The sequence below is a fragment of the Haematobia irritans genome, chromosome 4 (genome assembly GCF_050003625.1).
Source record: "Haematobia irritans isolate KBUSLIRL chromosome 4, ASM5000362v1, whole genome shotgun sequence".
Classification (NCBI taxonomy): domain Eukaryota; kingdom Metazoa; phylum Arthropoda; class Insecta; order Diptera; family Muscidae; genus Haematobia; species Haematobia irritans.
The window spans coordinates 206083792-206111180 of record NC_134400.1 but is presented as its reverse complement, the minus strand read 5'-3'; the positions used below and the strand labels follow the sequence as shown (position 1 = coordinate 206111180).

General features: G+C 31.1%; 1 protein-coding gene across 1 annotated transcript; it reads right to left on the bottom strand.

Moving 5' to 3' along the window:
- Nucleotides 1-13885: 13885 nt before the first annotated feature.
- Nucleotides 13886-19169, bottom strand: LOC142235960 (uncharacterized). Its single transcript, XM_075307210.1, has 2 exons — nt 14046-19169; nt 13886-13978 (listed from the first exon to the last, which is right to left on the bottom strand). Exons 1-2 carry the CDS (start codon nt 19167-19169, stop codon nt 13886-13888), a joined length of 5217 nt encoding a protein of 1738 aa, XP_075163325.1.
- Nucleotides 19170-27389: the final 8220 nt, after the last annotated feature.

Sequence of the window (27389 nt, the reverse complement as noted above, 5' to 3'; positions counted from 1 at the left end):
AGCGGGATTATTTTCGTGAGCGTGTTTTTCCGAAATTCGTACTCACGCACACTCACGAAGATATTATTTTCGTGGCTCACGCACGACATTTGGTTGGTTAATCACGCTCACGCACACTCACGCCGTTGCCGACAGCGTGACTCACGACTCACGCGTGAGTCACGAAAATTTTCGTGAGTCACGACAATTTCGTGTCACGTGCACATCTCTACTTCCGAACGAAACAAGCTATCGACTTGAAACTTGGCACAAGTAGTTGTTATTGATGTAGGTCAGCTGGTATTGCAAATGGGCCATATCGGACCACTTTTACGTATAGCCCCCGTGGTGCAATGGTTAGCATGCCCGCCTTGCATACACAAGGTCGTGGGATCGATTCCTGCTACGACCGAACACCAAAAAGTTTTTCAGCGGTGGATTATCCCACCTCAGTAATGCTGGTGACATTTCTGAGGGTTTCAAAGCTTCTCTAAGTGGTTTCACTGCAATGTGGAACGCCGTTCGGACTCGGCTATAAAAAGGAGGTCCCTTATCATTGAGCTTAACATGGAATCGGGCAGCACTCAGTGATAAGAGAGAAGTTCACCAATGTGGTATCACAATGGACTGAATAGTCTAAGTGAGCCTGATACATCGGGCTGCCACATAACCTAACCTAACCTAACCTACGTATAGCCCCCATATAAACGGACCTCCAAATTTGGTTTGCGAGGCCTCTAAGAGAAGCAAATTTCATCCGATCCGGCTGAAATTTGGTACATGGTGTTACTATATGGTATCTAACAACCATGCAAAAATTGGTCCACATCGGTTCATAATTATATATAGCCCCCATATAAACCGATCCCCCGATTTGGCTTGCGAGGCATCTAAGAGAAGAAAATTTCATCCGATCCGGCTGAAATTTTGTACATGATCTTAGTATATGGTATCTAATGACCATGCAAAAATTGGTCAATATCGGTCCATAATTATATATAGCCCCCATATAAACCGATCACCATATTTGACCTCCGGAGCCTCTTGGAAGACCAAAAGTCATCTGATTTAGTTGAAATTTTGTACGTGATGTTAATATATGGCCTCAAACACCCATGCAGAAATTGGTCGATATCGGTCCATAATTATATATAGCCCCCATATAAACCGATCCCCAGATTTGGCTTGCGGAGTCTCTAAGAGAAGCAAATTTCATCCGATCCGGTGTAAGTATATGGTCTCTAATGACCGTGCAAAAATTGGTCCACATCGGTCCATAACTATATATAGCCCCCATATAAACCAATCCCCAGATTTGACCTCCGGAGCCCCTTGAAAGAGCAAAATTCGTCCGATTCGGTTAAAATGTGGTACGTGGTGGTAGTATATGATATTTAACAACCATGCCAAAAGCGCCCCCATATAAACCGATCCCAAGATTTGGTTTTGGAGTCAGTTGAAATTTGGTTCATTGTGCTATATGGCCGTTAACAACCATGCCTAACTAGGTCCATGTCGGTCTATAGTTATATATAGCCCTCAGATAAATCGATCCCCAATCACACAAAAATTGGTCCATATTATGTTCACAATTGTATATAGCCCACATATAAGCGACCCCCATATTACAATTCTGGCTCTCTACGTACCGTGTAAAAAGTCCATATCGATTCGTAATTATTTGTAGACTTAACTATACATAACTTTTTTGTCTAATATATACCACGTATGGACTAACTCACAATTTAGAAAACGATGTTAAGAAGTTTTAAGATACCACAACCCAAGTATTTCGATTGTGGATGACTGTCTTTCGTAGAAGTTTCTACGCAATCCATGGTGGAGGGTACATAAGATTCGGCCTGGCCGAACTAACGGCCGTATATACTTGTTAAGCAATTTGGCTTAAAAATGGGTGTCATAGCATGAAGAAAAAAATGTTTTTGGGGTAAGGTCAACTTGACTTCATTAATTCAGGAAAAATCTTTAAAATTATTGAAATTGTCTTGTTTGTTGCCTCTTTGCCTCCTTACTACAAAGCAAAAAATCGTTCAAAAATAGGACAATTTTTTTCAACACTGTATTTTAAAAACGTTTTTTACTTGAAATATAGCATAATTTCTACTGAAAGTCGAGACTGAATTTGGAAAATAAAGTTGTCGTTAACTCGTTTTTAAAGGATTTTGATAGCATATGAAAGAGAGGGTATAATTCACCGTTGCAACACCTTTTGGGGTTTGGTCGAAACTGGGATTGAACCCATGAATCTTTGTATGCAAGGCGGACATGATAGCCATTGCCCGCATGTGGCTCCCTTCGTGAGGACTGTGCTAAACATACTCCTTACCCTTCATTTTAGTTTCATCTGAACATATATCGAGTTTCCATTCTTCCACGCTCCAATATTTTGCTCCTTGTAGAATTTTAGACAAGCCATCACACTTTTTATAGAGCTGTTTTATTTATTGTATCAGACCAATCTGTTTATACGCTTTGCATACTGTCGGGTTTGTTTGGGTAGTTTTAACTGATTTGTGGTCAACATTTAATGGTCCCTGCTTGGAGCATTTCTTTCAGTCAGTAAATTTGGTTGAAATTTGTTGACTACTTTTGGGGTAATATTTTTGTTGTTTTGTACTTCAAGCTCTGTTTTGTGGTAAACTCCGAGTGTCCTAGTAATACTTAGTGCTGAATTTTTGTTTTTCATTATTTCAACGTTTTGCCTTTTCTCATTTTTTTCTGAGCCTATCCGCATTACTTATTATTGATGACGTCACAACTTCGCGATTTTTTTTTTGTTTTGATGCTGTTAAAAAACGGGGTGACATAATGGAAAAAATGTCTGATATGTGCTCATTTCTAGTGATGCTAGACAAAAAAAAAAATAATAATAGTGGATACATCGAATTTCTTCACATAAACATATCGATTATGTACTCGATACTTAAATTTGCATCCTAATTAATAGTTCAGACTGAAAACAATGTAGCTTTAATACATATTATATCTTCTTAATCGGTTTAAAATAAAAACCATCTATAAAAAATTTGAATTTATTTCATTTAAATCAGTCTATCGACAGATGTATTTTACTTTATAATAAAATTCCCATTGAAACCACTGTTGTCACATAGATTTGAATCGATGAAAATATACGCCACTGTTCTGCAATAAATTTCCTACAGGGATTAAATAAAAGCTTCCTAATGGAAATCAAGCAAACATCTACTTATCTTTTTCTTTCAATATTGTTTTCTCTTTCATGTCATGAGAATAAAGAGCTTTCACGACCGTATGTGTATCTAAGTGTATGTGTATGAGTGTATATTCATTCCAACCAACGAGTATGGAGGATGTAACAGTTCTAGCCTGTGTATTCTAACAACATAACATGAATTGGGTGAGAAGTTAAAACATCATCTCTCTCTTACACACACACACACTTAGCCATATATAAAAGAATAACATTTGAGTATTTATTTGAATATTTCTCTTATTCTCTTAGAGAATATTATGAATTTGGTTAGCTTTTAATTTTTCCTTTATACACACACACACTCACACACATCCAGTCATTTATACCTTCACATTATAGTATGCGATACACACACACACAATGGGACATTACGATAGACTCAGAGCCACCAGAAGTCTTGTTTAGTGGGTGACACGAAGCAACAAGGACGGATGTATTATCCACTTCCTTTTTCCTTCCACCAAACACAAGGATATTACCGTTTCGTCGTTTTATGAACACAACAACAGTAGCTGGGCAAGCAGTGGCATCAGCAGCAGCAGCGGCGGAGACACCATTTATGGTAGTTGGAGTTGCCATTGTAGCCCCACCTGCCGTCTGTCTGAGCCTATACGAAATAACAGGCTCCTTGCCCTTCAATCTCCTGTTGCTAGCAGAAGAGTATTATGTTAAAAGTACTCGAATAAAATAACCGACTATGTATGAATAGACCAAAAGTCCAAATGACTAGTACCGAAAATGAAAAATGGGTAGGGAAGTGTGGAGAGCTTGTAGGCAGAGGATGATGAGATGAAGTTCGGGAAAGTGAATATACGTCATTGTATATGCTTGAATGTTTATATGGGTTCTGGCTAAATGACAGCCAGTTGTTGATAACATACACACACACCTACATACATACTATTTATGATGGTTGTTATTACCACAGATACTTGCCGCTAGAATAGTCCTAGGTAGAGAATCGGTAGATGGGGGAGTTTGGGGACACTAAAATATCCCCCCATCCCTCATTACCCAAATATTCGACTGAAGGATACTCTGCCTTGTTAATGGCTGATGACAGAGGAAGGAACGAACGCTTAAGTGTTGCACACTCTTGCCACCAATTCCTGTCTGTTTTCCTACTATGTGGGTGTGGAGAAGTGGGGCTGGTAAGCTTTGTGTGCGCTCTTCAATGTTAGCAACGCCTGTTAAATTATGAGACGCACATATGCCTACATTGCATTCATACCCATCATATCCGTCCGTCATTATCCTTTGGTGTCGAAAGGCAGAATGACACATTATCGTACATACCTACATATAAGGATATACACATACTAACAAAGTATCAGATAATATCTTGGTTTCCAAGTATAGTAGATGAACATGTATTTTAATAGGCTCTTCAACACACACACGCAGCAGCTCTTGTTCCTCTCTATCCAAGGCTTAATTAATTTTTGATATCACCGACTACAAAAGTGACAAAATGTTTACCATCTGAAAGTTCTAATTTGTAGATGTATATGTATGTGTTTATGACAAAGAAGAAAATTATTTGCATGAAGGTTTTCTAACCGCAAGCGATGAATAGCAAATTTTATATTCAACATTTCGCTTTAAGGACACAAAAGAATTGACGTGGTCCAATGTTGGGTATTATCGAATTTTCAAGATACCTTACAGTAATTGACAAGTACACCTAAAGAAATCATATTTATTTGGTTTTAAATTAAAATATTTGGCATCAAATCAAAAATCTTGGTTGGTCTAAAATTTCGTTTTTCAGAAAAGAAAACTCTTTTTTCAGTGTAAATGTGGCCGAAAGATCGGCGGGACTCAACAGTATGTGTAGTCGTTCCGAATCGCTACATCTAATCATAGACCAATATTGGTAGTGGATTAGTGCCAGCAGAGAAAATTCCATCCGCAGGAAGCTTAATAATTAAAATCATCCGTATACAATGAAACCTCTCCGAAGTATGTATACACTAATGGCCGCCTAAACATTGTCCACGTCCGGGAGGGGTTCACTTATCAGAGGTTCATTATAATGTGATAACATTGCAAACGGCTTTTGAAAATTGTACACATTTGAGAGGTATAGTATACACCGTTGGCAAGTTCTATTCTACCAAAATGGTAATTTTTTTGGTACAATTCTTGATGTTTTGGTAGATTTGGCAAAATTTACTATAGAAATAAAATTTTGGTGAAATTTTCTATAGAAATAAAATTTTGACAAACTTTTATATAGAAATAAAATTATGACAAAATTTTCTATAGAAATAAAATGTTGACAAAATTTTCTAAAGAAATAAAATTTTGACAAAATTTTCTATAGAAATAAAATTTTAGTAAAATTTTCTATAGAAATAAAATGTTGGCAAAATTTTCTATAGAAATAAAATTTTGACAAAATTTTCTATAGAAATAAAATGTTGACAAAATTTTCTAGTAAAATAAAATGTTGACAACATTCTCTATAGAAATATAATTTTGAGAACATTTTCTATAGAAATATAATTTTGAGAACATTTTCTATAGAAATCGAATTTTGAGAACATTTTCTATAGAAATAAAATGTTGACAAAATTTTCTATAGAAATAAAATTTTGACAAATTTTTTTTTATTATAAAATTTTGACAAAATTTTCTATAGAAACAAAATTTTGACAAAATTTCTATAGAAATAAAATGTTGACAAAATCTTCTATAGAAATAAAATTTTGACAAAATTTTCTATACAAATAAAATTTTGAGAACATTTTCTATAGAAATAAAATTTTGACAAAATTTTCTACGGAAATAAAATTTTGACAAAATTTTCTATAGAAATAAGATTTTGACAAAATTTTCTATAGAAATAAAATTTTGACAGAATTTTCTATAGAAATAAAATTTTGACAAAATTTTCTATAGAAATAAAATTTTGACAAAATTTCTATAGAAATAAAATGTTGACAAAATTTTCTATAGAAATAAAATTTTGACAACATTTTCTATAGAAATAAAATTTTGACAACATTTTCGATAGAAATATAACTATGACAACATTTTTTATAGAAATAAAATTTTGACAACATTTTCGATAGAAATATAACCATGACAACATTTTTTATAGAAATATAACTATGACAACATTTTTTATAGAAATATAATTTTGACAAAATCTTCTATAGAAATAACATTTTGACAAAATTTTCTATAGAAATAAAATTTTGACAGAATTTTTTACAGAAATAAGATTTTGACAAAATTTTCTATCGAAATAAAATTTTGACAGAATTTTCTATAGAAATAAAATTTTGACAAAATTTTCTATAGAAATAAAATTTTGACAAAATTTCTATAGAAATAAAATGTTGACAAAATTTTCTATAGAAATAAAATTTTGACAACATTTTCTATAGAAATAAAATTTTGAAAACATTTTCGATAGAAATATAACTATGACAACATTTTTTATAGAAATAAAATTTTGACAACATTTTCGATAGAATTATAACCATGACAACATTTTTTATAGAAATATAACTATGACAACATTTTTTATAGAAATATAATTTTGACAAAATCTTCTATAGAAATAACATTTTGACAAAATTTTCTATAGAAATAAAATTTTGACAGAATTTTTTACAGAAATAAGATTTTGACAAAATTTTCTATAGAAATAAAATTTTGACAAAATCTTCTATAGAAATAAAATTTTGAGAACATTTTCTATACAAATAAAATTTTGACAAAATTTTCTATAGAAATAAAATTTTGACAAAATTTTCTACAGAAATAAAATTTTGACAAAATTTTCTATAGAAATAAGATTTTGACAAAATTTTCTATAGAAATAAAATTTTGACAGAATTTTCTACAGAAATAAAATTTTGACAAAATTTTCTATAGAAATAAAATTTTGACAAAATTTCTATAGAAATAAAATGTTGACAAAATTTTCTATAGAAATAAAATTTTGCCAAAATTTTCTATAGAAATAAAATTTTGACAAAATTTTCTATAGAAATAAAATTTTGACAACATTTTCTATAGAAATAAAAATTTGACAACATTTTCGATAGAAATATAACTATGACAACATTTTTTATAGAAATATAATTTTGACAACATTTTCTATAGAAATAAAATTTTGACAAAATTTTCTATAGAAATAACATTTTGACAAAATTTTCTATAGAAATAAAATTTTGACAGAATTTTTTACAGAAATAAGATTTTGACAAAATTTTCTATAGAAATAAAATTTTGACAAAATCTTCTATAGAAATAAAATTTTTAGAACATTTTCTATACAAATAAAATTTTGACAAAATTTTCTATAGAAATAAAATTTTGACAAAATTTTCTACAGAAATAAAATTTTGACAAAATTTTCTATAGAAATAAGATTTTGACAAAATTTTCTATAGAAATAAAATTTTGACAGAATTTTCTACAGAAATAAAATTTTGACAAAATTTTCTATAGAAATAAAATTTTGACAAAATTTCTATAGAAATAAAATGTTGACAAAATTTTCTATAGAAATAAAATTTTGACAAAATTTTCTATAGAAATAAAATTTTGACAAAATTTTCTATAGAAATAAAATTTTGACAACATTTTCTATAGAAATAAAAATTTGACAACATTTTCGATAGAAATATAACTATGACAACATTTTTTATAGAAATATAATTTTGACAACATTTTCTATAGAAATAAAATTTTGACAGAATTTTTTACAGAAATAAGATTTTGACAAAATTTTCTATAGAAATAAAATTTTGACAAAATTTTCAATAGAAATAAATTTTTGACAGAATTTTCTATAGAAATAAAATTTTGACAACATTTTCTATAGAAATAAAATTTTGACAACATTTTCGTTAGAAATATAACTTTGACGTCGTTTTTTATAGAAATATAATTTTGACAACATTTTCTATAGAAATAAAATTTTGGCAAAATTTTCTACAGAAATAAAATTTTGACAACATCTTCTATAGAAATATAATTTTGAGAACATTTTCTATAGAAATAACATTTTGACAACATTTTCTATAGAAATAAAATTTTGACAAAATTTTCTATTAAAATAAAATTTTGACAAAATTTTCTATTAAAATAAAATTTTGACAAAATTTTCTATACAAATAAAATTTTGAGAACATTTTCTATAGAAATAAAATTTTTACAAAATTTTCTATAGGAATAAAATTTTGACAACATTTTCTATAGAAACAAAATTTTGACAATATTCCTATAGAAATAAAATGTTGACAAAATTTTGTATAGAAATAAAGTGTTAACAAAATCTTCTATAGAAATAAAATTTTTACAAAATTTTCTATTAAAATAAATTTTTGACAAAATTTTCTATAGCAATAAAATTTTGACAAAATTTTCTATAGAAATAAAATTTTGACAACATTCTCTATAGAAATATAATTTTGAGAACATTTTCTATAGAAATAAAATTTTGACAAAATTTCTATAGAAATAAAATGTTGACAAAATTTTCTATAGAAATAAAATTTTGACAACATCTTCTATAGAAATAAAACTTTGACAACATTTTCGATAGAAATATAACTATGACAACATTTTTTATAGAAATACAATTTTGACAACATTTTCGATAGAAATATAACCATGACAACATTTTTTATAGAAATATAACTATGACAACATTTTTTATAGAAATATAATTTTGACAAAATCTTCTATAGAAATAACATTTTGACAAAATTTTCTATAGAAATAAAATTTTGACAGAATTTTTTACAGAAATAAGATTTTGACAAAATTTTCTATAGAAATAAAATTTTGACAAAATCTTCAATAGAAATAAAATTTTGAGAACATTTTCTATAGAAATAAAATTTTGACAAAATTTTCTATAGAAATAAAATTTTGACAAAATTTTCTATAGAAATAAAAATTTGACAACATTTTCGATAGAAATATAACCATGACAACATTTTTTATAGAAATATAACTATGACAACATTTTTTATAGAAATATAATTTTGACAAAATCTTCTATAGAAATAACATTTTGACAAAATTTTCTATAGAAATAAAATTTTGACAGAATTTTTTACAGAAATAAGATTTTGACAAAATTTTCTATAGAAATAAAATTTTGACAAAATCTTCTATAGAAATAAAATTTTGAGAACATTTTCTATACAAATAAAATTTTGACAAAATTTTCTATAGAAATAAAATTTTGACAAAATTTTCTACAGAAATAAAATTTTGACAAAATTTTCTATAGAAATAAGATTTTGACAAAATTTTCTATAGAAATAAAATTTTGACAGAATTTTCTACAGAAATAAAATTTTGACAAAATTTTCTATAGAAATAAAATTTTGACAAAATTTCTATAGAAATAAAATGTTGACAAAATTTTCTATAGAAATAAAATTTTGACAAAATTTTCTATAGAAATAAAATTTTGACAACATTCTCTATAGAAATAAAATTTTGACAACATTTTCTATAGAAATAAAAATTTGACAACATTTTCGATAGAAATATAACTATGACAACATTTTTTATAGAAATATAATTTTGACAACATTTTCTATAGAAATAAAATTTTGACAAAATTTTCTATAGAAATAACATTTTGACAAAATTTTCTATAGAAATAAAATTTTGACAGAATTTTTTACAGAAATAAGATTTTGACAAAATTTTCTATAGAAATAAAATTTTGACAAAATTTTCAATAGAAATAAATTTTTGACAGAATTTTCTATAGAAATAAAATTTTGACAACATTTTCTATAGAAATAAAATTTTGACAACATTTTCGTTAGAAATATAACTTTGACGTCGTTTTTTATAGAAATATAATTTTGACAACATTTTCTATAGAAATAAAATTTTGGCAAAATTTTCTACAGAAATAAAATTTTGACAACATCTTCTATAGAAATATAATTTTGAGAACATTTTCTATAGAAATAACATTTTGACAACATTTTCTATAGAAATAAAATTTTGACAAAATTTTCTATTAAAATAAAATTTTGACAAAATTTTCTATACAAATAAAATTTTGAGAACATTTTCTATAGAAATAAAATTTTTACAAAATTTTCTATAGGAATAAAATTTTGACAACATTTTCTATAGAAACAAAATTTTGACAACATTCTCTATAGAAATATAATTTTGAGAACATTTTCTATAGAAATAAAATTTTGACAAAATTTCTATAGAAATAAAATGTTGACAAAATTTTCTATAGAAATAAAATTTTGACAACATTTTCTATAGAAATAAAATTTTGACAACATTTTCGATAGAAATATAACTATGACAACATTTTTTATAGAAATACAATTTTGACAACATTTTCGATAGAAATATAACCATGACAACATTTTTTATAGAAATATAACTATGACAACATTTTTTATAGAAATATAATTTTGACATAATCTTCTATAGAAATAACATTTTGACAAAATTTTCTATAGAAATAAAATTTTGACAGAATTTTTTACAGAAATAAGATTTTGACAAAATTTTCTATAGAAATAAAATTTTGACAAAATCTTCTATAGAAATAAAATTTTGAGAACATTTTCTATACAAATAAAATTTTGACAAAATTTTCTATAGAAATAAAATTTTGACAAAATTTTCTACAGAAATAAAATTTTGACAAAATTTTCTATAGAAATAAGATTTTGACAAAATTTTCTATAGAAATAAAATTTTGACAGAATTTTCTACAGAAATAAAATTTTGACAAAATTTTCTATAGAAATAAAATTTTGACAAAATTTCTATAGAAATAAAATGTTGACAAAATTTTCTATAGAAATAAAATTTTGACAAAATTTTCTATAGAAATAAAATTTTGACAAAATTTTCTATAGAAATAAAATTTTGACAACATTTTCTATAGAAATAAAAATTTGACAACATTTTCGATAGAAATATAACTATGACAACATTTTTTATAGAAATATAATTTTGACAACATTTTCTATAGAAATAAAATTTTGACAAAATTTTCTATAGAAATAACATTTTGACAAAATTTTCTATAGAAATAAAATTTTGACAGAATTTTTTACAGAAATAAGATTTTGACAAAATTTTCTATAGAAATAACATTTTGACAAAATTTTCAATAGAAATAAATTTTTGACAGAATTTTCTATAGAAATAAAATTTTGACAACATTTTCTATAGAAATAAAATTTTGACAACATTTTCGTTAGAAATATAACTTTGACGTCGTTTTTTATAGAAATATAATTTTGAAAACATTTTCTATAGAAATAAAATTTTGGCAAAATTTTCTACAGAAATAAAATTTTGACAACATCTTCTATAGAAATATAATTTTGAGAACATTTTCTATAGAAATAACATTTTGACAACATTTTCTATAGAAATAAAATTTTGACAAAATTTTCTATTAAAATAAAATTTTGACAAAATTTTCTATACAAATAAAATTTTGAGAACATTTTCTATAGAAATAAAATTTTTACAAAATTTTCTATAGGAATAAAATTTTGACAACATTTTCTATAGAAACAAAATTTTGACAAAATTCCTATAGAAATAAAATGTTGACAAAATTTTCTATAGAAATAAAATGTTAACAAAATCTTCTATAGAAATAAAATTTTTACAAAATTTTCTATTAAAATAAATTTTTGACAAAATTTTCTATAGCAATAAAATTTTGACAAAATTTTCTATAGAAATAAAATTTTGACAACATTTTCTATAGAAATAAAATTTTGACAACATTTTCGTTAGAAATATAACTTTGACGTCGTTTTTTATAGAAATATAATTTTGACAACATTTTCTATAGAAATAAAATTTTGGCAAAATTTTCTACAGAAATAAAATTTTGACAACATCTTCTATAGAAATATAATTTTGAGAACATTTTCTATAGAAATAAAATTTTGACAAAATTTTCTATAGAAATAAAATTTTGACAACATTTTTGTTAGAAATATAACTTTGACATCAGTTTTTATAGAAATATAATTTTGACAACATTTTCTATAGAAATAAAATTTTGACAAAATTGTCTATAGAAATAAAATTTGGACAGAATTTTCTACAGAAATAAGATTTTGACAAAATTTTCTATAGAAATAAAATTTTGACAAAATTTTCTATAGAAATAAAATTTTGACAAAATTTTCTATTGAAATAAAATTTTGACAACATTTTCGATAGAAATATAATTTTGACAACATTTTTTATAGAAAAATAATTTTGACAGCATTTTCTATAGAAATAAAATTTTGACAAAATTGTCTATAGAAATACAATTTTGACAAAATTATCTATAGAAATAAAAATTTAATAAATTTTTTTTATAGAAATAAAATTTTGACAAAATTTTCTAAAGAAATAAAATTTTGGGAAAAAATTTCTATTAAAATAAAATTTTGAAAAAAAAATTTTCTATTAAAATAACATTTTGACAAACTTTTCTATAAAAATAAAATTTTGACAAAATTTTCAATAGAAATAAAATTTTGACGAAATTTTCTATAGAAATAAAATTTTGACAAAATTGTCTATAGAAACAAAATTTTAAGAAAATTTTCTAAAAAAGATAATAGTGCAAAAAAAGCATTTTTAAAGCAAGGTGTCAAAGAATTTTCGTTTTTCAGAAAAATAAAACCGATAAAAAACTTTCAATTCCCAATACACATGCAAAGAAAAATTTCATCAAAATTCAATGAATTTTGGTCACAAATTTATTTTATTCATGTATATACATGTAGGTATATACATATGTTCAAGAACAAATTTGCTGAAATGAAAAGAACAGAAATTGTTAGTTTGTAAAGCTACTTAGCGCTGCTGGTTGTTGTCTCGTCCACTGCCAAAAACAGAGAGAGTGAATTGAAGCAAACAATGTTGGATGAAACCATGTTGCAAAAATTTAAATTGAGTCAAAACTCTGCGAACCGCTATAAAAATATTGGAATATGAAAAAAATATTGAAACATTAATCTACAAAGCAACAACAATTTAAGCGCAAGTCCATTCAATGCATGCAAACATTGTTCGTATACAAGAATGCACTGAGAGCAACAATGTTCGATCAAACCGTTTGATCGAACCTGGCAGCAACTGAGCAAACATTGTAGCTTTCAAACAAAACAATTGCATTTGTTCCAGCAAACATATGTATATATATTAATCAGTATGTTAATATGTCATTCAAATTTTACATATATATAAATATATTAATAAGTGTGTTAATATGTAATTCAAGTTGGATATATATATTAATCTGTATGTTAATGAAATAGTGAAGAAATGTAAATGTACTTTTTTATGAATTAAAAGAAATGGAAAATAACAAAAATATATTGATTTTTAACTTAAATAAAATAAAAAATATAAATAAATGTAAAATATAAGATGCGTTGGTGGTTTCACTGTATTTCCACCAACATTCTCCCCCCTAAAGAACGGATGTTCTTAAGTCTGATGAATATAGTCCAGATTGGCCTACCGTTGGGAGTACTTTAGTCGAGCTTGGCTCCGCTGTGCTCCGACTCACAGCGCTATGGTGTAGGCTCCATTCGTGGACATATGGCAAAGTGGAATACTGATGAAATTTGAAAATGTTTGTTGATGATGAAGATGAAATCATGTATTTGCAGTTGATGTGATGATGATATAATTGATGCTGGCGGTATGACACGAAATGATTTTGTGATTATCAGTTGATATGATTGTTAGCTGGAAGAAAAGATATTTTAGAAATAGGTCTTTTTAAGATTTTGTTTTTAGTAGAAACTGATACAACCCTTGTTCTACCATCTCCTCCAGGATGGATTTCTTTAATTCGGCCAAGTAGCCACTGTCCCGGTCCAATACGTTCATCAGCAACCAATACTAAGTCTCCGACTTTAGCATTTTCACTTTGCTTTAGCCATTTGGGACGCGATTGGAGACGGTTGAGGTACTCACTATGCCAGCGTTTCCAAAAATGTTGCTTGATTTTTTCAATGCATTTCCATCTAGTCAGCCGGTTTATATTGACGTCAAGCAAAGTCTCATCTTGAATGCAATTTGTGGGCTCGCCAATCAGAAAATGAGCTGGGGTAAGTGCATCGAAGTCAGCTGGGTCCGGTGATAGTGGACATAGTGGCCTGGAGTTCAGGATACTTTCTATTTGACACAACAATGTGGACAATTCTTCAAAACTAAGAAGTCTGTCACGTACCACTCGTTTTAAATGATATTTGACAGACTTTACGCCAGCTTCCCATAATCCTCCAAAATTAGGAGAAGCTGGCGGAATAAAATGCCAAGTCGTACCATCATTACTTAGCGCATGTCGTAGCTCTTCTGGTAAAGATTTCTGTGACCTATTGTGGAGCACCTGTAGTTCCTTTGATGCTCCTACGAAGTTGGTACCACAGTCCGAGTATATATCGGTGCAGCCACCTCGACGTGACACAAATCTTTTAAACGCAGCTAGAAAAGCGCTAGTGCTCAAATCTGAAACTGCTTCCAAATGAAGGGCTTTCGTAACCATGCAAACAAACAGGCAAATATATCCTTTTGTAACAACAGCAGATCTGATAGTGGAAATTTTTAACATAATGGGGCCTGCAAAGTCCACCCCACTGTGTTTGAAAGGTCTAGTGGCGTTCAAACGAACAGAAGGCAAATTACCCATTATTTGTTGAGCCGTTTTCGCAGATTGTCGGAAGCACCTCATACATTTGTGGATAATTGACTTTGCCAACTGGTTACCAGATAAGATCCAGTACCTGCGGTTAACATATGACATTGTCAATGTAATTCCACCATGTAGAGTTTTTTCGTGCGAATCCGTTATTATTAGTCTAGACAGGGGGTTATTTTTCGACAAAATAATGGGGTGCTTAATATCATAGTCAAAACTAGAGTTTTGCAGCCTGCCACCTACCCGTATTAGACCATATGTATCGAGAAAGGGCATGAGTTTCAGTAGTGAACTACTCCTAATGGGACGATTTTTTAAAAGCTGCTCAATTTCTATAGGAAAATCAACTTTTTGAGCAACTTTCAAAATTCTGTAAAGTGTATCATTTATCTCAGTGGACGTTAAAACTCCTGTGCGCCTCGCATCAGGCTTTCTACAATTATATATGAATCGATAGCATAATGAGAAGCTACGAATCAAATTGTTAAATTTCGAGTATCTCAAAAAAATCTCAGGATAGGTTTTTTCGTTCAAAGCATGAGTCGAAATTTTCGTTCTCTGCTCCTCCGTAGTATTAAATTGAGGTAAATTACGAGGCCACGAATCCGTGGATTCCCTCAAAAATCTTGGGCCAAACCACCAAGTGTCATTATTCAAAAGTTCCGTGCCAGAAATTCCCCGTGACGCACAGTCAGCGGGATTAAGCGACGTCGGTACATACCTCCATTGAAAAGGGTCGCTAAGTCTTTGAATGTCCGCCACTCTATTCGCCACATAAACTGTCCAATGGGACGGAGACTTTCTGATCCAGCTCAAAACTGTTGAGCTATCACTCCAAAAGTAAGTGGTCTCTATAGGTAAATTTTTTAGTGACTCTTTAACATTTTGAACCAATAATGCTAAAAGCTTAGCAGCACATAGTTCGAGACGTGGTATCGAAACTGTCTTAACTGGTGCAACTTTCGATTTTGCCTGCAAAATAGAAACTCGAATACCACCTGGAGTCAAAATTCGTGCATAAACTACTGCCGCATATGCCACAGAGGAAGCATCACAAAAACAATGGAGCTCCACGACAGAATTTGGAGACCAGCCAATCCACCTTGGGACTTTGAGGCTTGATAAATCCTTTAGTGAAGATCGATGATTTATCCAATCCCTCTCAATATCATTTGGAATCTTAGAATCCCAATCAATGCTATCCTCCCAGAGCCTCTTGAATATAGTCTTCGAGACAACTGTAGACGGAGTCAATAGCCCCAGAGGGTCGTAAATTCTTGCCGACTCTGAAAGGATAGATCTTTTCGAGAAAGATTCTCGCTCATCAAAGTTAACCCTGATCGAAAATGTGTCATCGCTTGTATTCCATTGAATACCTAGCGTTTTGACAACATTGTTGTTTCGATCGAAATCAATGGAAATCGATGGGTCTCTGCAATCAAAGGGTATTGCAGCAAGAAGCTCTTGCGAATTCGTAACCCATTTCCGTAAATTGCAGCCACCCTTATTTAAAAGGGCACACAAATCCTTTTGTAATTTACTTGCATCTGAGAGATTATCAGACCCGGAAATAATGTCATCAACATATGACTCTGACATTAAAACCTCAGCAGCGCTTGGAAAATGGGATCTGTAATCCTCAGCAAGTTTTTGTAAAACACGAATAGCCAAATATGGTGCACTGGTGGTACCATAAGTGACTGTATTCAACTCGAAAATTGAAATATCTTCAAAAGGATTTGCCCGCCATAATATCTGCTGATATTTTCGATGTTCTGGATGAACATCGATTTGGCGGAACATCTTTTCTATGTCTGCTCCAAAGGCAATCCTATGTCTCCGCCATTTTGTTAAAATGGATGAGATATCATTCTGAAGAGCAGGTCCAGCGGCAAGTTCCTCATTGAGTGACTTGTGGCCTTGGCTATGACTACTGCCATCAAACACCACGCGGAGTTTGGTAGTAGTACTCTGCTCCTTGAAAATACCATGATGCGGTAAAAAATATGAGTCCCGACGGACATGATCAGGATAATGACCAATTCTAGTCATATGACCTAATGACTCGTATTCACTCATAAAGTTTTTATAACTTTGAGCGAATTCTGGTCTTCTGGAAAATGAAATTTCCAACTGACGCAATCGTCTAAATGCATTCAAAATATTGTTTTGAATTTCTGGACTTGAACCATCAGATAGAATGGATTTAAATGGCAATTTCACCATATATCGTCCAGTTTCAGTCTGATTTGTGGTGTCAACAAAATAAGATTCACAAGCCAATTCCTCATTTGACATGTCTCTATCGGAGCATATTTCCTCCTGTTCCCAGAAAGAACGTAATATGGCGTCCAAATTGACGTGATGTATATGAAGCCTATGGGTAGATAAGCTTCTATCCGATCCAGAAAATACCCAACCGAAGTGAGTATTTTGGAAAAACATACCATTATGTATGAAAGACTGGGACGGAATTTTCACCTCGAAACACACATCTGAACCTAGAATCAAATCAATGGGATCAGAATCATAAAAACGCGGATCCGCCAAATCATCCTCACTGATGTCAGGCATAGAAATGCTCTTTGCACAGGCATCAGGCGTATACGATGATAACTTGGTAAGGACTAGCGCAGTACATGAAAGTACTGATATGTTTCTCCTCGAAAACAATTCAATGTCCACCATAAATTTAGAGACGCTCCCACTACCATCACCTATGCCCACAACAGTGCAGTGAGATTTGGTCCTCTTAAGGCCCATCAGCTGTACCGCCGATTCGGAAATCAAACATCCCTGAGAGCCGGGATCTAAAAGGGCCCTTAAAGGAAATGTGCCACGATTCGTGCAAACATGCAATCGTATCGTGTACAACAACACTGATCGAATTACATTCGCGTTATGTGTCGTAAATCGATTGGAAGGATTGGTGTCAGAATTCGAAGTAGATGAAACCAACGGTTCCGCTGAAAAAACCTGTCCCGATAAACCATCAGCATGTAAAACAGAATGGTGCTTTTGTTTGCAAATAACGCAACGAAAGGGTGAACCACAATTGTTTTGGTCATGTCCAACCGAAAGACAATTGCGGCAAATTGATTTATCGGACAGAAATTCATTTCTGCCATGCACAGATAATGCTAAAAATTTATAGCATTTTGAAATAGAATGGGACTTTCCGCAATAAATACACTCAGTCGGAGTCTGTCTCGAAATTTTTCCAGTGTGACAAGAAGTCTTTTTGAACGAGTTAGAATTCTTTGTGGATTTCGAAAATTTCGAGTGAGACTTCGAAGCTGATGAGGAGGAAAACTCATTTCCCAATGACTCCAAAGTACGGAATGTTCTATCAAGAAATGTAAATAATTCACTACGTGAAGGCAAATTGGTACTCGATTTCAAAGAATTTTCCCATTCTTTCCTTGTCTGCAAATCAAGTTTTTGCACCAACAAATGAACAAGAATGGGATCCCAATTGGAAGTGTCTATGTCTAAATTCCCCAAAGAGGAAAGACATTCCCTGGCGAAATCTAGCAAAACCCTAATTGACTGGCAACCCCCATCGGATTTCGGTATATTAAAAAGTTTGGAAACTAGATTCCCAACAAGCATTCTCCTGTTATGGTATCTAGATTCCAAAACTTCCCATGCCGAGTCATAATTAGCTTCAGTGACCGGGATGGTCTTAATAAGGCTAGCGGCTTCGCCCGAAAGTGTTCCCTTCAAATAATAAAATTTCTGAACCCTATTTAGCGATCCATTGTTGTGGACCAAGGAACAATACATGTCGCGAAATGGTACCCATTCAACGTATTCTCCAGAAAACTTCGGTAAATTAATTTTTGGCAAACGTGAATCAGAAATAATAGCGGCATCAGTACGATTACTAGGGGCAACAAAAGTGCTCGCCAATGGAGAATTAGTTATCGAATTTTCCGGTAAAGCGTCAATAATTCGACCTTTAAATTCCAAATATTTTTCCGTAAAATCGAAATAAACATCTTCCTTCATATAAGGAACATCGTCCACGTCTAGCGACGTATCGCGAATTACACTCACAATTTTATCATGTTGGTCCTCAAATTTATTGAAAATTTCGTCAACTCGTTGTGCTAAAGTGTTCAAATAACCATGAGTTTTCTCGCTTTTTGCTTTCTTTTCAAATCGTTTTGCATATTTCACAAGCAATTGCAATGTGTCCCTTTGATTAATTATTAAAACTTCGAGCGAACTCATAATTATTTATTTAACGTGCACAAATTTTCCAATAAATTCACTTGGTCACACAACAAATTTTCACCAAATAAGCCTACACGTGTTGGAATCCTAGCCAATGATTTATCAAATAGAAAAAATGGAACGAGATTCCCGGGTTTCGGCACCAAATAATTATGTCAAAGAATTTTCGTTTTTCAGAAAAATAAAACCGATAAAAAACTTTCAATTCCCAATACACATGCAAAGAAAAATTTCATCAAAATTCAATGAATTTTGGTCACAAATTTATTTTATTCATGTATATACATGTAGGTATATACATATGTTCAAGAACAAATTTGCTGAAATGAAAAGAACAGAAATTGTTAGTTTGTAAAGCTACTTAGCGCTGCTGGTTGTTGTCTCGTCCACTGCCAAAAACAGAGAGAGTGAATTGAAGCAAACAATGTTGGATGAAACCATGTTGCAAAAATTTAAATTGAGTCAAAACTCTGCGAACCGCTATAAAAATATTGGAATATGAAAAAAATATTGAAACATTAATCTACAAAGCAACAACAATTTAAGCGCAAGTCCATTCAATGCATGCAAACATTGTTCGTATACAAGAATGCACTGAGAGCAACAATGTTCGATCAAACCGTTTGATCGAACCTGGCAGCAACTGAGCAAACATTGTAGCTTTCAAACAAAACAATTGCATTTGTTCCAGCAAACATATGTATATATATTAATCAGTATGTTAATATGTCATTCAAATTTTACATATATATAAATATATTAATAAGTGTGTTAATATGTAATTCAAGTTGGATATATATATTAATCTGTATGTTAATGAAATAGTGAAGAAATGTAAATGTACTTTTTTATGAATTAAAAGAAATGGAAAATAACAAAAATATATTGATTTTTAACTTAAATAAAATAAAAAATATAAATAAATGTAAAATATAAGATGCGTTGGTGGTTTCACTGTATTTCCACCAACACAAGGATTATACAATTTTTTTATCAAAATTTTTTTGTTTTGAAGAAATTTGTCTTAAATATTGTAACAATTCCGCTTCGTAACATATAGATTCCAAAGACAATATTTTTTTCTATGTATGTGAACCTCGAGTTTCGTGTATATGGCTCCGCTTTAGGCCAAGTCAATGTAATATTTAATGATGAAAAACATCTTTCATATGAGCTTCTTATTTAGTACTCTGAAAAACATAGTTATGTGGTATTAAAGATTACGCAACTTAGATTTTAGGATGTGCAATTTACACAATACTAAGGAAAAATTTCATTAAAATAATGAAATATTAATTAAAAGAAAGTTTATAGCCTTTATTTCAAAATTTTTTCTTATTAAATTTAGGACACAAATTTTGGAAGTTAAATTCGTATGTCTTTGAACAAAGGCAAATTTTCCTCAAAGTAAAGAAAAATATTTTTGATATAAAAAATTCGTCCTTAAATTAGCTCAACTATTGAATCTTTAGATTTCAGATAAACGCTTCAAATGAAGGCAAAGACTTATTTTGAGAAGTTTGCATCTTTGATTTGAAGTTATTTTGGAATTAAGGAAACCCTTTATACTTTGGAGAATCTGTTATAATTTGGATATTTAAACTGGCATTTGTTTGTATGTTAATAGTTTTATTAATATATCGCAAAAATAAAATGAAAATTCCATAAATGAGATCTGTATCCAAATTTTAATTTTATTGATCCTAGATTTAAAGCTACAGAGTTCCCAAAAAATATCTTTATTTTAAAGAAGCCGCATATTTGCCCAGTCAAAAAAAAAAAAAAAAAAAAACGGAAAATCATTGTAAACGGTAGATACACAGTGGGAAAAAGCATTGTTACAACCCCAAAATGATAACATCATTCTACGGTGTATCGATCGTATTTAATAACGTTTTCAAACAATATTTTATACGCTTTTTCGATTGTTTAACGAACGCTTTGACAACCCCAAAATGATAACATCGTTATATGGCCAAATGCGCAAAAAAAAACATTTTTGTAATTTTGAACTCCAATTTATTTTGTCTAAAAAATTTCTTGAATTTGTCGAAAAATATCTGTGGACTTATGACAAAACCCCATAAGACGAGTTAGAACAATTTTATGTTGTGTGTGGTTTTTGAAGGCGCCTCTTTCTGTGTTTACATATACAGATGCAATATCTGCCCTAGATCGGGAGATATACAATAGTGTCTCGAATTTTTAAGTTCAATTTTACCAAAACAAAAAAAAGAACAAACTGAATATCGAATGTAAATCTTTACTTTTTCAGTCACTCATTCAAAGTAATTTGAACTATTTGGTACTTTTATATGGTTGTAGACGAAATCAAGACTTAAAATCATTGCAAACACTCCAGAATAGAGCTCTGGAAATAATTTACAATTTACCACACATATACTCCACACTTTCTCTTTATAAAGATGTTGGCAAGAATATTTTACCAGTCTATGGTATGCACAAGATGCAATTATTAGTATACATGTATAAAGTTTTACACAATATTGGGCACCATAATATTAGATTTTGTACTCTCCAACACCGTTTCAGTACAAGAAATAGTACAAATTTGGAAGTTGCGAGATGTCGATTGGAGATGACGAAACAACGTATTCAATATATGGGTAGTACAGAATATAACAATATGCCACAACACTTAAAGGAAATCCGATCTATATCAATTTTCAAGCCAAAGTTAAAAGAGTATCTTTGTCAAAAAAAAAAAAAAAACATCATATCATATCTCATCATATGTTGTTTGACAAAACAACATAAGTCCACATAAGGTTTGTGTAATTGACAATTTTGTTTTTTACAAAACAACATATTTCGAGTCACGGTGTTTTGTCAAACAAAAAAACAAATAAAAACAAGTAAGAAAAGTCTAAAGTCGGGCGGGGCCGACTATATTATACCCTGCACCACTTTGTAGATCTAAACGTTCGATACCATATCACATCCGTCAAATGTTTTGGGGGCTATATATAAAGGTTTGTCCCAAATACATACATTTAAATATCACTCGATCTGGACAGAATTTGATAGACTTTTACAAACTCTATAGACTCGAAATTTAAGTCGGCACTAGGGTGGAACACAATGTTAGTAAAAAAATATGGAAAACATTTAAATCTGAAGCAATTTTAAGGAAACTTCGCAAAACTTTATTTATGATATATCGCTCGATATATATGTATTAGAATTTTAGGAAAATTAGAGTCATTTTTACAACTTTTCGACTAAGCAGTGGCGATTTTACGAGGAAAATGTTGGTATTTTGACCATTTTTGTCGAAATCAGAAAAACATATATATGGGAGCTATATCTAAATCTGAACCGATTTCAACCAAATTTGGCACGCATAGCTACAATGCTAATTCTACTCCCTGTGCAAAATTTCAACTAAATCGAAGCAAAAAATTGGCCTCTGTGGTCATATGAGTGTAAATCGGGCGAAAGCTATATATGGGAGCTATATCTAAATCTGAATCGATTTCAACCAAATTTGGCACGCATAGCTACAATGCTAAATTTACTCCCTGTGCAAAATTTCAACCAAATTGGGCCAAAACTCTGGCATTTAGGACCATATTATTCCATATCGGGCGATATATATATATGGGAGCTATATCTAAATCTGAACCGATTTCAATCAAATTTTGCACACTTGACTATACTACTAATTGTACCCCTAGTGCAAAATTTCAAACAAATTCGGCCAAAAATCTGGCTTCTGGGGCCATATAAGTCCATATCGGGCGAAATATATATATGGGAGCTATATCAAAATCTGAACCGATTTCAATCAAATTTTGCACACTTGACTATACGACTAAGTGTTATGTTTGTACAAAATTTCAAGCAAATCGGTATAAAACTCTGGCTGCTGGGTCCATATTAGTACATATCGGGCGAAAGATATATATGGGAGCTATATCTAAATCTGAACCGATTTCTTCCAAAATCAATAGGGTTCTATTCTGACCCAAATATGGAACATGTGCCAAATTTGAAGGCGATTGGACTTAAATTGCGATCTAGACTTTGATCACAAAAATGTGTTCACAGACAGACGGACGGACGGACAGACGGACAGACGGACATGGTTATATCGACTCAGGGACCCACCCTGAGCATTATTGCCAAAGACACCATGTGTCTATCTCGTCTCCTTCTGGGTGTTACAAACATATGCACTAACTTATAATACCCCGTTCCACAGTGTGGCGCAGGGTATAATAAACGCATATTTAACTTCAATTGTGTTGTTTTTTTTAGTCACAATATGATCGACCTTAAGTATTGATGGAAAATACATTTTCAACTATAAGTTTGTGGAAAATATACTTTTTAAAAGCTATCAATTATTTTGTTTAGCAAGCGTTGTTTCAATGTTAGCTTCCCACGTTGTTACAATGCTCAATATTTATAACCATCAGAAATTTCTGACTGAGTGGTTCGTAATCAATACCAAAATCTTTGGATCGAAGTAAACTTTGTTTTTGAGTGTAGGGTTGTGTTAGGGTACATTACAGTCGGTGCCACACGACTTTAGTTCTTTTTCGTTTAGCTTATTTGACCTCTCATTCTCTAACTAATGACATTTAAAACTCATCTCATCTCAAAAACAACGCCACCTAAAGTTCATTTGACTGGTGTTGATTTGGGAATCTTTTGAACTATACCCTTGTTTTCATTGTTACCATTACCTTTATACCCCTTGATTGTCAACTTAAAGTTATTTCAATGTCTTCAAACAAAAAAAAATGTATTCTCGTTTTTCTATAGCATTTCTGGGACATACAATTAAATATAAAGTCCTTGGGTGGTAATCAAAAGGTTTGAGGCGTTATTCCAACACTTTGTTGGGTATTGTCAACATTCACACGTATAACATACACCCACACTCGTATTCTGGCATTTACTTTTGCTCCCGTTGTTGTCACAGTCGAAGAAACTAAAGAAAGGAACTTTTAAAAGTTCATTTATTCGCTTTTACTAATGGCATCAGAAAGCAATTTGATGTTCCTGACATTCCTTTCGTATGCTTTAGCGCGTAACGAAAGAAAATACAAACCGGGTGAAGTGCCCAAGCTTTGTTGATGTTGCGCTTTAATCACAACAGGTCCTTTGTTTTTGGTTTTGTTTTTTTTTTTTTTGGTGTTGGGAGTTAATGGCGTTGCTTGTTTTGGAGGAGATTGAGAGCGTGCGTTTTAATTGCAACATTTTTGAGTTATTTGGTGAAGTCATCAATTACTTGGTTCGATATTTAATTTTTTGGTAAATATGTTATATCCTTACTTCAATTCTCCGCTTCTTTGCTCGGAATCAATATCAAAATTATAAGTCTAAAGACAATATCTTTGGAACCGATAATATATACATTTTTTTTTTTTCAGTGTAAGCTCATTGACAGAGGAACTCCCTCTTATAGCTGAGTCCGAACGGCGTATCACATTACCAAAATCGTTCAAGTAACTTTTAAACGTATCGATCACAAACAAACACGTAAATTTTATATATACAGCGATAGGGATTTAAAGATTATTTATTTAAATCAAAAATATGTACTTTTTGTTTTAATGAAAATTTGTCATACTTCAATGATATACGACCCAAATTCGAAAATTAATAATTACAAGCATTTTTTTTGTTTAAAATTTTTTTGTTGTAGAGAAATTTGTCCTTAATATTGCGTAAAATGCTTTTCCTAAAATTAAGATTGCCTAAACTTTAATATTAGGTCAATATTTTTTTACCCAAATCCTCTGAAGGTGAGTGAAAAAATGGAATTTCTCATTAACTGCCAGATATTGAAAAAATGTATTGCAAACAGAGTATGTTAAGGTTATAATCAAATCTTTAAGATAAATTGTAATGTAGCAATAGCCTCGTAGCACCCAAAGTGAGGCAAGATTAATAAGCACAACTTTTTCACAGAAAAACCATATCATTCTGCTCAGAATCTCATAGCCCTACATGATTATTTACTAAAGGTATAAGTTCACATGTGCATGAGATGCTACACGCAAAAAAATAATTCTTTCCTCCCAAACGAAATTTTATACAAACAAAGTTCGTTTCTCATTTGCTTTTCGCTGTAAGGAAGTGCATTTGGAAGAAAAGTATATACTTTTTGTGATAAACGTTTATTCTTTTCCAGGATGTACAAACAATTTCATAAAGACAAACTCAAACAAGTATATAAGGCCGCAAGTTCGGCCAGGCCGAATCTTATGTACCCACCACCATGGATTGCGTAGAAACTTCTACGAAAGACTATCATCCACAATCGAATTACTTGGGTTGTGGTATCTTAAAACTTCTTAACATCGTTTTCTAAATTGTGATTTAGTCCATACATAGTATATATTAGACAAAAAAGTTATGTATAATTAAGTCTACAAATAATTACGAATCGATATAGACTTTTTGTACGTAGAGAGCCAGAATTGAAATATGGGGGTCGCTTATATGGGGGCTATATACAATTATGAACTTGATATGGACCAATTTTTGTGTGATTGGGGATCGATTTATCTGAGGGCCATATATAACTATAGACCAATATGGACCTAGTTAGGCATGGTTGTTAACGACCATATACTAGCACAATGTACCAAATTTCAACTCACTCGGATGAAATTTGCTCCTCCAAGAGGTTCCAAAACCAAATCTCGGGATCGGTTTATATGGGGCTATGCACGATTATGGACTGATATGGACCACTTTTGGTATGGTTGTTAAATATCATATACTACCACCACGTACCAAATTTCAAGCAGATCGGGTGAATTTTGCTTCTCCAAAAGGCACCGGAGGTCAAATCTGGGGATCGGTTTATATGGGAGCTATATATAATTATGGACTGATAGGAACGAATTCCTGCATGGTTGTTGGATACCATATACTACCATCACGTACCAAATTCCAACAGAATGGGAAGAATTTTGCTCTTCCAAGGGGCTCTGGAGGTCAAATCTGGGGATCGGTTTATATGGGGCCTATATATAATTATGGACCGATATCGACCAATTTTTACATGGGAGTTTAAGGCCATATATTAACACCACGTACCAAATTTCAACTGAATCAGATGAATTTTGGTCTTCCAAGAGGTTCCGGAGGTCAAATCTGGTGATCGGTTTATATGGGGGCTATATAATTATGAACCGATATGGACCAATTTTTGCATGGTTGTTAGAGACCATATACTAACATCACGTACCAAATTTCAGCCGGATCGGATGAAATTTGCTTCTCTTAGAGGCCTCGCAAGCCAAATCGGGGGATCGGTTTATATGGGGGCTATATATAATTATGGACCGATGTGGACCAATTTTTGCATGGTTGTTAGAGACCATATACTGACACCATGTACCAAATTTCAGCCGGATCGGATGAAATTTGCTTCTCTTAGAGGCCTCGCAAGCCAAATCGGGGGATCGGTTTATATGGGGGCTATATATAATTATGGACCGATGTGGACCAATTTTTGCATGGTTGTTAGAGACCATATACTTACACCATGTACCAAAATTCAGCCGGATCGGATGAAATTTGCTTCTCTTAGAGGCCTCGCAAGCCAAATTTTGGGGTCCGTTTATATGGGGGCTATACGTAAAAGTGGACCGATATGGCCCATTTGCAATACCATCCGACCTACATCAATAACAACTACTTGTGCCAAGTTTCAAGTCGATAGCTTGTTTCGTTCGGAAGTTAGCGTGATTTCAACAGACGGACGGACGGACATGCTCAGATCGACTCAGAATTTCACCACGACCCAGAATATATATACTTTATGGGGTCTTAGAGCAATATTTCGATGTGTTACAAACGGAATGACAAAGTTAATATACCCCCCATCCTATGGTGGTGGGTATAAAAAAAAACATTGTTTCCTTGCTAATTGCATTTTCCCTCACATCTTTCTCACATCCACGAGGGTTTTTAGTTCTTAACACCTTTTCCTGTAATACCAACAATGTAGAAGAAATTATACGATTTTATAAATTTTTAAAATTTGTTTACCTTTCGCCTGGACGGAGAATCGAACCGCGGACCATGCACTTTGTAAGCCAACACACTAACCACTGAGCTATGTACCTGTTATGGTCATCAATAGATAAATATCCATATAAGTTATATTTATATAGCATAGCTTGCGGCGCCCACGAACCGAATAAACAAAGTTTATTTAACAGAAACAAA